This window comes from Aotus nancymaae, unplaced genomic scaffold, assembly GCF_030222135.1.
Source record: "Aotus nancymaae isolate 86718 unplaced genomic scaffold, 86718_ANA_hifiasm-v0.15.2.pri h1tg000057l, whole genome shotgun sequence".
Lineage (NCBI taxonomy): Eukaryota > Metazoa > Chordata > Mammalia > Primates > Aotidae > Aotus > Aotus nancymaae.
Window position 1 is genome coordinate 62557344 of NW_026988471.1, and position 13551 is coordinate 62570894.

Here is a 13551-nt window from a genome sequence, read left to right on the forward strand (position 1 = left end):
ACACACACACACACACACACACACACTTGTACTCCATCTTATTTGCTCCCTTTCTCTGGAGAATCTTGACTAATACAGGGGCTATTATTAACAATGTTTCCATGAATGTTCTGTATGTCTCCTGATGAGTACAGGGAATTATTGGAGTTACTAGGGTAAAACGAATACCTCTTTTCTTTATGAAGTGCTGTCAAACTGTTTTTGTGTCCATTTACATTCCCGCCAGCACAGCTGAGTTCCCATTAAGACTAACGCTCATCAACACATGGCCTTGGCTATTTCTAAATTTTTGTCAATCTGATAGATCGCATTTACATTTTCTTAATTACTAATGAGGCTGAGCATGTTTTCATATGTTTATAGGCTATTTGAGTTTCTTCTTTTGTGAAAGGTCTGGTCAAGTGTCTTGTGCATTTATCTACTATTTTGTCAGTTCCCACTGATTTGTAGCAGCTCTTATATACTCTAGATTTTAAATCTTAACATATACTACAAATATTTTTTCCTAATTTGTAACTTGTCTTTGCACTTTTTTATGTTATCTTTTGATGATCTGAAACTTACCTAAATTTTTAAATTTTAATTTAGTTTAAATTTGCAAACTTTTCACCTGTTTGTCTTTTTGTACTTTGTTCAAGAAATCCTTCTGTACTCTGTTGCCATGAGGATATTTTCCTATATTATCTTTTAAAGACTTTGGTTTTGCCTCTTACTTTCAGATCTTTGATTCTCCCAGAATTTTATTTTGTTTATAGTGTGAGGTAGAGACTCAATATACTTTTTTCCCAGACAGATATCTTTATCCAGTACCATTTATTGAAAAATTCATCATTTTTCTGTTTTCTGATATCTGCAATACCAATTCTGTCATATATCTAGTATCTATATATGCCAGTGTGTATTTCTGGGCTCTAATTCTGTTCCATGGATCTATTTGTCTATCCAGTGCTAATACTATACTATCTTAAGAACTGTAGCTTTATTAGTGTCTTGGAAGCTGATAGGCAAACCCCCCAAACTCACTCATCCTCTTCAAGAGTGTTTTGGCTACTTTTGATCCTTTGTTCTTCCATATACATTTTAGAATATGATGGTCATGTTTGACTTTTTAAACAAAATATTTCAGAGATTTGATTAAGATTTCACTGATTCTGTACATCAAATTGGGGGCAACAGATATCTTTATAATAAAGGATCTTCTGGTTCTACTGTTTCTTAAAAGTTTTGTCTATTTTGTTAGATTAATAGAGGTATTTTCCATTAAAAATACATGTGGATGGAATTAATATATATACAGAGAGAGAGACAGGGAGAGAGAGAGAAAAAGAAAGAGAAAGAGTATGTGTATTATTTGTTAACTGTAGCGGCAATATAGAAATGAAATAGAGTTTTCTGTTGAGTTGGTATCTGGCAATTTTTGTTAAATTTACATTCCTTTAAAAAATTTATTGGTAGTTCATTTTGAATTTTTTTTACATATTAACAGTATTAATTGAAAGCAATGATAGTATTATCATTGCTTTCAATTCTTATTCTTTTTATATGTTTTCTTGATTTTCTTCAGTGACTAGTATATACAGTGTAATGTTAAATAGAAATGGGAATCCTTGTTTTGTTCCTAATCTTAGATACAATTATTTGAATAAGTAACCACAAGATATAATATTTTCTTTAGTTTTATTTATTTTTAAATTAGACTGAGGAAGCTCCTTCTATTCCTAGTTAACTAGATGTTTTTATTATAAATGAATGTTACATTTTATCAAACACCTTTTCTGCATTCATTGAGATGATCATATAAATTTCTCCTTTAACATGTTAATGTGAATAACATTAACTAATTTTTTAGTATAAACCAATCCCAAATTATTAGGATAAACCAAATTTGATCAGAATATATTATCTCATACCCATTGCTGGGTATGTTTTTGGTAATATTTTATTACTGGCATATACTTTAAAGCTTATCCTTTATTTCTTTAAATATAGTAAACATTTTAATTTATAGCTGGTATGTGAAATACATAAAGACATATTCCTTGTAGCTCTTGCTTCTGCTGTTTATCGCTCATGGTGCTTTTTGTTCACTTGTATATTTTGTTGTTTTTTCTTGTGAGTTGTTTATTTTACTTAGAGTTTCATTTCTTTGAAGTCTTTCATTGAAGCTTGAGAAGCTTTCTTTGAAGCTTGAGATGATGGTGGGATGTTATAGATTAAATCTGCATTTGTTTCTAACCAGCCATATGAAAGCACTACAAGTCTGGGATACTCTAATTTAAATTCTTAACTTGCGGTTTTTGGTAACACAGTTTCTGTGAATTTGTGCTACAAATTTGTGTGAGGACCATCTTGTGATTCCAAATTTTCAGCAGCTATTTTTACCTCTTGTACTCTTTGCTAAAGGTCAAGGATATTTTCTTTTTAGACCTCAGGGACAGGAAAGAGATGGGTTTATTTCCAGGTAATGCTTACTGACTGTTTAGAACTTTGATGCCTCAGCTCTTTTGAAGTAGGGGATGAGCTATTAAATTTCTACCTTTTGAAAGCCCTTGTCTTTGTTTCCCGCTCTGTGGGCTCTGTAGATTCAGGATAACCAAGGCTCAAATTTACACAAGTTAGCAAATAGACTCAGAAAGAAAACTGGCTAAAATTCTACACTTACTTCTCTAAGTTCCCTTCCTCTTTTAGTCCCTGATCTGAGACTTCCTTACTTTCTTGTGCAGATAGTCCCCAACTTACAATGATTTGCTTATAATTTTTTGACTTTATAGTGGTGCAAAGGTGACGTGCATTCAGTAGAAACCATTTGAATACCCACACAACCATTCTGTTTTCCATATTCAGTACATTAGTTAATAAATTACATAAAATATTCAATAATTTATTATAAAATAGGCTTTGTCTTAGATGATTTTGCCCAACTGTAGGCTAATGTAGTTGTTTTAGCAGCTACCTGTTTAAGGTAGGCTAGGGTAAGCCATGATGTTTGGTAGGTTAGATGTATTAAATGCATTTTTGACTTACATATTTTCAACTTGCAATGGGTGTATCAGGAAATAACCCCATTATAAGAAGCATCTGTAGTTTATTGATGCTTTTAAGATTTCTTGAACACATAATCTAGAATTGTTTTCTTAAAGAAGGACAAACTAGGTGCCTAGTCTTCCATATTATGTGAAATTACTATATTAAATGTTTGTATCCCTTATCCTGTAGTCTCTCTGGTACCTTATTTTTGCTATTATTGTTTATAAATATGCTCTTCCGATGCAAATATCCTTGGAAGAAACAACACCTTAACTGTAAACATACTGGTTTGAAACAGTTTTTGAGATGTATTCCTCTGACAATTGTGACTAGAGCTCTGAAACACTGGGAAAATATATATATTTGTGATAAAAATAGATAAGAGAAGAGAAGTGATTTTGAAGAATGAAATATTATTGAAGAAAAATAGACTTGAATGGTATATTATCTCTGGGCAACATGTGATTGGGAGACATAGGGAGGCATCAGAATGGATGAAAGATATACTTAAAACCCCCAAAGATAGGAAGGAACTAAAATAAATTTCTCTTGCCTCACAATTTTGCCTAGGTTTAGTTATGTAAGCATAATTAGAATAACTTACAACAGAATTACTGTGAAATTAAAAACTCTAACTCAGAAGGCAAGTTTATCTAAACTCAAGGTTCATTTCAAATATTTTGGTTTATTTTACACATAATCTTGGTAAAAATAAATGAGAAAACATACACTTTAAGAAAAAAAAAACTGAATACAGAGATAGTTTTACTTCTTCCTTCCAATCTTTATTTTTCCAACTGCCATCTGTTTTTTGTCTTATTGCAATGGCTAGGACCTTCATTATACTGTTGAGTACAAGTTGTAAGGGTGGGCCTTGTTAAACCAATCTTACATTTTTGTGATATACCCTTCTTTGTCACTGTATATTATTACTGTTATATATTGCTGAAATCAATGCATTAATTTTTCAAATATTTTTATGTCTATGTTCATGGAAAGTATTGGTAGGCTAATTTTTTTTAATATAATTTCTTTGTTAGGTTTTAGGATCAGAATTTTGGTGGCCTCACAAACAAGTAGGAAAGTGTTCCCTCCTGTTTTTTATAAGAGTTTGTGTAAGATTGGTGTTATTTCTTCAGTGAATCTTTGATAGAATTCGTCAGTGAAACCATCTGAATCTAGACTTACACTGTGGAATTTTTAAGACATTAAATTTAATTTAAAAAATGGATATGGGACTATTAACATTTTTGTTAAATCTCATTGATTTTGGTAAATTGGATTTTTCAAAGAACTTATCCATATTATTTAAGTTGTCATATTTTTAGTATAAAATTTTAATAATGGTATCTTATCATCCTTTTCAAGCCTATAGAATTTATAGTGATAACCTATCTTTTTATTTCTGATACTGGTGATTTATGTTCTATCCTCTTTTTTAAAGACACATTTATTCAGTGTCATGATCAGACTGTTACATTTAGCAATCAACAGCATGGATGCAAAAAACAAATCTACATTAAAACCCTCCATTGGAATGCTGTACACTTTCCACAGAAGAAAAACCAAAATAACCTGTTATTACAATTAGTCACAAATATAGTCCTCGAGTTTTTTGCCTATATACATGAGTATTTATCTAAAACATGTCTTCTTTGTAGCAGCTGGGCCCTACCACCAATGTGCTTGGTTGACTTCACAAATCTATTGTAGCCTGTAGCTTCCATGTCCCTTCTCTGTCTCTCTTCCTCTGCTAAGCTTTGTTTCCCGGTAGTAACTGAAATTTTCTACCCCTCCCATAGCTACTGCTGCTACTGAAATTGCCAAAGCCACTTTAGTTTTGTGGTTTGGCCAAGTATTGGCCTCCAACACCATAGGGGCCAGTGCTTCTGCTTCCAAAGTTTCCTCCCTTCGTGGGTCCAAAATTTGAAGATTAATTGTTGTAATTGCCAAAATTATTGTTGCTGGAAGGAAGATGGTGGGATAACCTGCTTATCTGGTGCAGAAAGAAAGAGCTTATGGAATGCCATACTCTGTGCTCAAGGGAGGAATGCCACTTGCAAGCACAAGAATGCGACCAGACTTGCTGGCTCCTATCTGTGACCCCTCTAGCTTGTTTAATGAATAAATTTAAAATAGAATTTGTTCTATATGCCTCAAAAGAAATGCCAAACCGCCCTAGCTCACCAGCCTGACCACCATTCCCTTATCTCCCCCAACACCCTTACCACATTCTTGCTTTGTGTTGTGTACCAATAAATGTTATGGGTCTCCAGAGCTTGGGGCCTTCACAGCCTCCATACTCGCGTTGGCCCCCTGGTCCCTGACACATTGTAGCTTCCACCACCTTCAAAATTGCTTCCATCACCAAATCCAGTATAGCCATCCCTACTGCCACCATATCCACCACCACCACAGCTGCCACCATGACCACTGAAGTTTCCTCCACAACCAAAATTGTCATTTCCACCAAAACACCTCCATAACCACCACCAAAGTTCCCAGAACCACTTCAATCTCTTTGGCTGGGTGAAGCACTAGCCATCTCGTTTTGGGGTTTTCCTAACTTCACAGTTGTGGCCATTCACAGGATGGTATTTCTGAATGACAATTTTATCCATGGAGTCATGGTCATCAAAGGTTACAATGGCAAAGCTCCTTTTCTTACCACTGCCTCAATCAGTCATGACTTCAGACACTTCAATTTTTCCATACTGTTCAAAATAATCTCTCAGGTGATGTTCTTCAGTGTCTTCAGTAATGCCAGCAACAAATACCTTTTTCACAGTTGAGTGGGCATTTGGTCTTTGAGAACGCTCTCTTGAGACAGCCCTCTTTTGTTCCACAACTCTCCCATTAACCTTGTGGAGCCTTGCATTCATGGCTACAGCCACCTCCTCCACAGTGGCATAGATGACAAACCCAAAGACCCTGGAGCACTTGATGTTGGGATCTCTCATGACCACATAGTCTGTGAGCATTCCCCATTGCTCAGAATGGCTCCTCAGTGTCTTATCAGTTATATCAAAGCTCAACCCTCCAGTGAAGAGCTGCTGCAGCTCTTTAGGAGACTCATTTAGGCATGACGGCAGCAATGGGAAGAGAGATTTCAGTGACTCTTTCTTGATGGTGACCACAGGCAGAAAGAAGTAAGCTAACGAATGTATTCTTATGTTATATTCTTAATCCATTTTAGGATTTATCAATTTTGTTGATAACGTCAGATAGCCAACTTTTGGATTTCTTTCTTTCTTTGATTTTATTTTGAGACAAAGTCTCACTTCGTCACCCATGCTGGAGTGCAGTGCTGCGATCTCTGCTCACTGCAACCTCTGCTTCCTAAGTTCAAGTGATTCTCCTGTCTTAGCCTCCTGAGTAGCTGCGATTATAGGTGCCTACCACCAGCCCAGCTAATTTTTGTATTTTTTTTAGTAGAGGTGGGGTTTCACCACGTTGGCCAGGCTGGTCTCAAACTCCTGATCTCAAGTGATCCACCCACCTTGGCCTTCCAAAGTTCTAGGGTTACAAGCATGAATCACTACACCCGGCCAACTTTTGGATTTCTTAATATTTTTTATTGTTTTTCTGTTTTTAAGTCTTTTTCAAAGTTTTGGACTGAATATATATTCTTCCTATTGTGCATAAAATATATCAGTACTGTGTTAGTCCATTCTTGTACTGCTATAAATAAATACCTGAGACTAGATAATTTACAAAGAAAAGAGGTTCAATTGGCTCATGGTTCCAAAGGCTGTACAGGAAGCATAGCAGCTTCTAGGGAGGCATCAGGAAATTTACAATCATGGCAGAAGGCAAAGGGGAAACCAGCACTTCACATGGCCATAGCAGGAGGAACAGTGAGAGTGGGGAGGTGCTACACACGTTTAAACAAGCCGATCTTGCAGTATCTCACTCTCACTATGACAACACCAAGGGAGATGGTGTTAAATAAACCATGAGAAACCACCTCCATGATCCAATCACCTCCCATGAGACCCCACCTCCAACATTAGAAATTACAATTCGACATGAGATTTGAGTAGGGACAAAGATCCAAACCATGTAAGTAATGTAAGTACCTGAGAAGAGGATCTTACCTCTCATGTTCAGTTTTATGGAAGTAGGTAGACTTAGATAAAATTCTCTGGAAGCAGAATCTGAGACAGGGATTTGGGTACATGTGGTTTATTGAGGGACTCCTTGGAAAAAACCTGTAAGTGAGGGAGAGCAGCAGGATAGAGAAGAGAAAAGAGCTGCCAAGCAAGGATCTAGTCTTAGGTAAAGTCTAGTCCTGGCCCAATCCACAGAAAGGAGGGCTCTGAAATATAAACAGTACAACAGAGGTATCTCTGGTGGCAAGAGCTGGACTTTCATGCCATCATGTCAGTTGGACACTGTTGTGGGTCATCTATCGAGAGAGCATAACTTCCCTAGTGAGTTGGTTCCCATCAGTTAATGGCAATTAGGGCTAGCTATAAGCTACTACCAGCCACCACTCCCAGGACCTTGGGGATAGGAGCTTTAACTAAGAAAACTGGATCTTGGGCAGGGCACCATAGTATCAACCACAACTCTGCTAGTAAACATATCGAGTCCTAGGCAAATAAAATAGAATTTGCAGGTGGGGGAAGTATTTTGAATATTTAATATAAAGCCTTGTAGCCAATACAATATTTTTATAGTGTTTGAAGAACTAATCCAATAATAATCCTTGTTCAGGGAAATAATACCCTCACAGATGAATAAGACTTGATGTAAGGAAAAAATAGAATACTAAGTGGGTATATTTGTTAGGGTTGACTATACTGTTATAAATTTGAGACCCCAAACATGTAATGGCTCTAAAGTTTATTTCTCTCTCAACAGTCCAGGTTGATGTGAGGAATGGAGAAACTAGAGGGAAGGGCCCTACTTTACACAATCATTCAGGCATCTGAGCTGACTGCAGCTCTGTAATCTTCAAGACATGATTTCTCATGAATATTGCCATCCAGCTGACTGGGTATGTTAATTATCTGCTGCTGCATAACAAACTTAGCAGCTTAAAATAACAATTAATATTTATTATCTCATTGTTATTGTGGGTCAGAAATTTGGAAGTGGCTTAGCTGAATGGTTCTGGTTCAAGGTCATTCATGAGTTTGCCATCAGATGTGTATTGTGGGTACAGTCATAAGAAGGCTTGACTAGGCCTGAAGCATCTGCTTCCAATGTGGCTTGCTTATTCTTGGTTTTAGGCAGCTGGCTTCGGTTTCTGGCCACTCAGACCTCTTTATAAAGGTTGTTGGAATGCCCTCATGACATAGTAGCTGACTTTCCTCAGAAAAGTAATCTAAGAGAATAGGAAAGCCTCAATGTCTTTTATGACCTTGACTTGGAAATCACATTCCATCATTTCTACACTATCTTGTTTGTTACACAGGTCTGCTATATTCAGTGGAGGAGGGCATTACACAGGGACATAAATACCATGAGCCAAGAATCATTGAGAGCCATCTTGGAGGTGGGCTATCATCTTAGAGGAGCAAGTGTGGGAGGTTTTTAAGGACAAATCCTATTTGCATTCCACTGGAGTACACTTACTCACATGGCTACATCTAATAGCAGGAGAAGCAAGGACATGTAGTATAGTTGGGTAACCATATGTCTTTTATTACAGTGGAAGGCGGAGGGAAGTATTTAAATGCACATCTGGCAGCTCTGCTACAATTGGGAAAATGAAACAGGAAGAAAAAATCTTTAAGAGATGAATAACTAAAACAACAACAACAAAAGTTGATATTAGTGAGCAAATTTCTTTGTGTACCCAAACCTACATAATGCTTAAATTTTTTTTTCTGATTTCATAAAATTGTTCTTGTCTGTAGACTCGCACAGGCAAAGGCTCTTAAATTCCGATAGATTGTTTTTAAAAATCCAACATCTTAGTTATGGCTTTAACAAATGTTTTCAATTTATTTTGAGTAATTGACTTTTTGAAAATAGTGCAAAAAATACTAATGTTCATTAGTGAAATCCAAGACACATATACAACAGGGAAAATATAATTTGTCTACACACTCGCTGACTGGAAAACTAGTAACTAAGGTACAAAATATTCTACCCCTTCTTTGAGAATCTCCCTTGCGGAAATGTTTCCTATGCACTGACTTAAGTCAGAGACCAAATAATTCTCATTGAAAATATTAAAACAGTAAAATCTCAAACAGAAGATTAAGTATTGAACCAAAAGATTTTTCAATTAGTTTTGCTTAATGAGGAAGAGATAATCTCAGTTGTAACAAAAGCCTCAGGTGAAAAATATTTTTCTTCCTAATTTGTCCCAAACATTCTGTTTTGGCTTTGAGTCATATTCTGCATCAATGAACTGGAATTTAGAATGTTACTGATTTTTCCTAAACATTTAACAACTCAGAACTACCTTTTCCCACATTTCCACTGAGGATAGTATATATTCATTCTTTTTAAAGTAAGTTTGCTTGACTATATTTGATTGGAATGACAGAAGTAGCACATTGTAAAAAATTCTGTATCCTCTGAATTGCTGCATGCAACATTGTTATTATAACAACTTAAGAAGGCCGTAGCCTCATTTCAGAGTCTATCAGTTCTTTATAATGGAGGAATGTATAAATCAGATGGCAAAATTCTTGTCAATTACTATGACCCCTCTGTGACATCTTGATTCATGACAAAAACCAAATATACATTACATATTTTTCTATAGAATTTAATAATGTTTACTCCCAAAACAAAGAGCAGCTGTGTGGGAGTAGAATGTACACAGGATATCAAGTTGGGAATCTGGACTTTATCATTTTTAGCTTTATCATATCATTTGTTATATGGGCAAGCCTTATCATTTCTTATATGGGCAAGTCATCTAGTCTATTTGAGTTCCAGTTTCCTCATATAAAAATGAATGCTAATAACTTTCTAAGACTTTGTATGGATTAAAGAAGAGAATACATGCAAAAGCACTTAGCCAACATTTATATGGTACATAAAGGTTTTGTTTATTGGTCCTTTAATCCTGTTCATCTAAAAACAGAATTTCGTAGATGAGAAAAATTTAGAGAAGTCAAGTAACCTGCTTAGGATCATATATCCAAGAAATTTTCTAGTTCACTTATCACTACACTGTGCTCACATCAAAGTCTCTTGTAGGTGACATATGAACCAATTAATTGCAAGAGGACGTGTATGGAACCTAACTGGTTGGTTATACGTGTGTAGTGGGAATTGGGGGTACTACAATGTGGAGTATTTTAGCACCCCTAGGAAAAGCTTAGTCCAAATTGGTTATATATGAGAAATTTGCTCAGTCCTGAAAGAAGGCGTATTTCCCAATGTTCCCTTTAGATTCAGCCAACAAGGAAAATGAAAAAGGACAAAACTTTCAGAAGGCAGATCCAGGGGCTACAGAGGCCAATGAGAAAAAGGAACTTCTCAAAATCAGAATTAATCAGGTAACATTCCTCAAACACAGGTAGGGGGCCCCTCAAAAGTTGTTCCCAACAAGATTTCCAAATTCTGTAGACATGTATTTGTGTGTGTTCTCCATTTTCCCCAAGAAGAATATTACAATTATCTTGTTCCTGTATCAGCCATTATGTATCAGGTGAGAGAAGGCAGAACAGAAAATCTGTTTTTTTAATTTCATGGTAGGATCTAGAGAAGCAGATCATGATTAGAACCTACCATACCGCCTTTCTGCTGTGGATGCTGCCGAAGAAGCATCGTTAAAGTCTCTCTTCTCCCTGCAATCATGTCTAAGTCAGAGTCTCCTAAAGAGCCGGAACAGCTGAGGAAGCTCTTCATTGGAGGGTTGAGCTTTGAAACAACCGATGAGAGCCTGAGCAGCCATTTTAAGCAATGGGGAACGCTCACAGACTGTGTGGTAATGAGAGATCCAAACACCAAGCGATCCAGGGGCTTTGGGTTTGTCACGTATGCAACTGTGGAGAAGGTGGATGCAGCCATGAATGCAAGGCCACACAAAGTGGATGGAAGAGTTGTGGAACCAAAGAGAGCTGTCTCAAGAGAAGATTCTCAAAGACCAGGTGCCCACCTAATTGTGAAAAAAAAATTCATTGGTGGCATTAAAGAAGACACTGAAGAACATCACCTAAGAGATTATTTTGAACAGTATGGAAAAATTGAAGTGATTGAAATCATGACTGACAGAGGCAGTGGCAAGAAAAGGGGCTTTGCCTTTGTAATCTTTGACGACCATGACTCTGTGGATAAGATTGTCTTTCAGAAATACCATACTGTGAATGGCCACAACTGTGAAGTTAGGAAAGCCCTGTCAAAGCAAGAGATGGCTAGTGCTTCATCCAGCCAAAGAGTTCGAAGTGGTTCTGGAAACTTTGGTGGGGGTCGTGGAGGTGGTTTCGGTGGGAATGACAACTTTGGTCATGGAGGAAACTTCAGTGATCGTGGTGGCTTTGGTGGCAGCCGTGGTGGTGGTGGATATGGTGGCAGTGGGGATGGCTATAATGGATTTGGTAATGATGGAGGCAATTTTGGAGGTGGTGGAAGCTACAATGATTTTGGCAGTTACAACAATCAGTCTTCAAATTTTGGACCCATGAAGGGAGGAAACTTTGGAGGCAGAAGCTCTGGTCCCTATGGTGGTGGTGGCCAATACTTTGCCAAACCACAAAACCAAGGCGGCTATGGCAGTTCCAGTAGCAGCAATAGCTATGGCAGTGGCAGAAGATTTTAATTAGGAAACAAAGCTTAGCAGGAGAGGAGAGCCAGAGAAGTGACAGGGAAGCTACAGGTTACAACAGATTTGTGAACTCAGCCAAGCACAGTGGTGGCAGGGCCTAGCTGCTACAAAGAAGACATGATTTAGACAAATACTCAAGTGTATGGGCAAAAAACTCGAGGACTGTATTTGTGACTAATTGTATAACAGGTTATTTTAGTTTCTGTTCTGTGGAAAGTGTAAAGCATTCCAATAAAGGGTTTTAATGTAGATTTTTTTCTTTTTCTTTTTCTTTTTTTTTTTGCACCCATGCTGTTGATTGCTAAATGTAATAGTCTGATCATGACGCTGAATAAATGTCTTTTTTTTTAATGTGCTGTGTAAAGTTAGTCTACTCTGAAGCCATCTTGGTAAATTTTCCCAACAGTGTGAAGTTAGAATTCCTTCAGGGTGATGCCAGGTTCTATTTGGAATTTATATACAACCTGCTTGGGTGAAGAAGCCATTGTCTTCAGAAACCTTGGTGTAGTTGAACTAATAGTTACTGTTGTGACCTGAAGTTCACGATTAAAAGGGATTACCCAAGCAAAATCATGGAATTATTGGTTATAAAGATGATTATTGGCACATCCTATGCAATATATCTAAATTGAATAATGGTACCAGATAAAATTATAGATGGGAATGAAGTTTGTGTATCATCCATTATCATGTGTAATCAATAAATGATTTAATTCTCTTGAAAAAAAAAAAAAAAGAACCTACCATAACTCACCCAGATGTCACAGATTATGAACTTCATGCTATGCTTGCATAGGACTTTGGGGTTTTCTCCCTTAGGGAGTGGGTGGGTATATTTAGCATCTCAGAAACAGAGCAAATCAAACATTTGGTGACCAAAAGGCATGTAGCTATTAGAGCTGTTCTAAATATTCTAGTTCTTCTTTCAGGGATATGATGGGACTGTACTTTCCTGCCCCTTGAAGTTAGACATAAACAGGTAATTTTCTTTGGCCAATGAAATATGAGTGGAAATATGGGTCAATTTCGGGCAACATTCATTTATTCACATGGTTTTCTTCTCTCCTACTGTGGTGATCACAGAAACACATGTATAGATGGGATCTCTTTCAGCCTGGGTCCTTGAGTCACTAAAATGAACAGAGACCTCCTTGCTGAGGTGGGTTCTGCATGTAGAATGAGCAATAAATAAATATTTTTTATGATTAAGCCTCTGTGATATGAAAATTGTTTGTTACTACAGTAAAAGGCAGTAGACTTTTATTAATACAAGCACACATTTTATTAATTCATCATTTCCTTCACAAAGACAAGTAGGATCAATGTCAATCAACTTGAGATAAACTGTTGTTGATTTTTGTTGTTGTTGTTTAACTAACCTAATACATTGTATTTCTCAGTACTAGGTGAAACTGTTGGCCGAAAATTTGATAAACTCAACTATCTCACCTCTAATGATCTAAGCTTGGCTATTTTATTACAGAGAGGCAATTACTGGGTGAATTTCCTCAGATTAGATGACAGTGTATGTTTGTATATGTGTGTGTGTGTGTGTGTGTGTGTGTGTGTATTATATTCTGATTACTTTTTTAAAAATCTCTTTTTACTTTTTAAAATGAGTTATGTTTATTTGTGCTTTTGTTTTAAAAAGAACACCATAGCTTCTCAAATAGGGATAAAATCAATTAACAAGAGATTAAAGGAACTATGAGAGGAGGAGGCTCTTTTCTTCTTGTAGAATGTGACTTAAAGCAGAACTCAGCAGCCCAGCACCATTGAATTGGCAA

The 13551-nt window shown here is 36.6% G+C and overlaps 2 protein-coding genes across 2 annotated transcripts in view; one reads left to right on the plus strand and one right to left on the minus strand.

The window, feature by feature from the left end:
• WDPCP (WD repeat containing planar cell polarity effector) overlaps positions 1 to 13551 on the minus strand; it is a 783785-nt gene that overhangs the window by 714168 nt on the left and 56066 nt on the right. The gene's annotated exons all lie outside the window — the stretch shown is intronic.
• On the plus strand, positions 10783 to 12301 carry LOC105734355 (heterogeneous nuclear ribonucleoprotein A1-like). Its single transcript, XM_064364178.1, has one exon. The coding sequence runs from the start codon at positions 10796 to 10798 to the stop codon at positions 11756 to 11758; it is 963 nt and encodes a 320-aa protein (XP_064220248.1). The 5' UTR covers positions 10783 to 10795; the 3' UTR covers positions 11759 to 12301.

Bases quoted from the DNA above. Each gene is read 5' to 3' on its own strand.
- LOC105734355 (XM_064364178.1), top strand. From the start codon at position 10,796: ATGTCTAAGTCAGAGTCTCCTAAAGAGCCGGAACAGCTGAGGAAGCTC.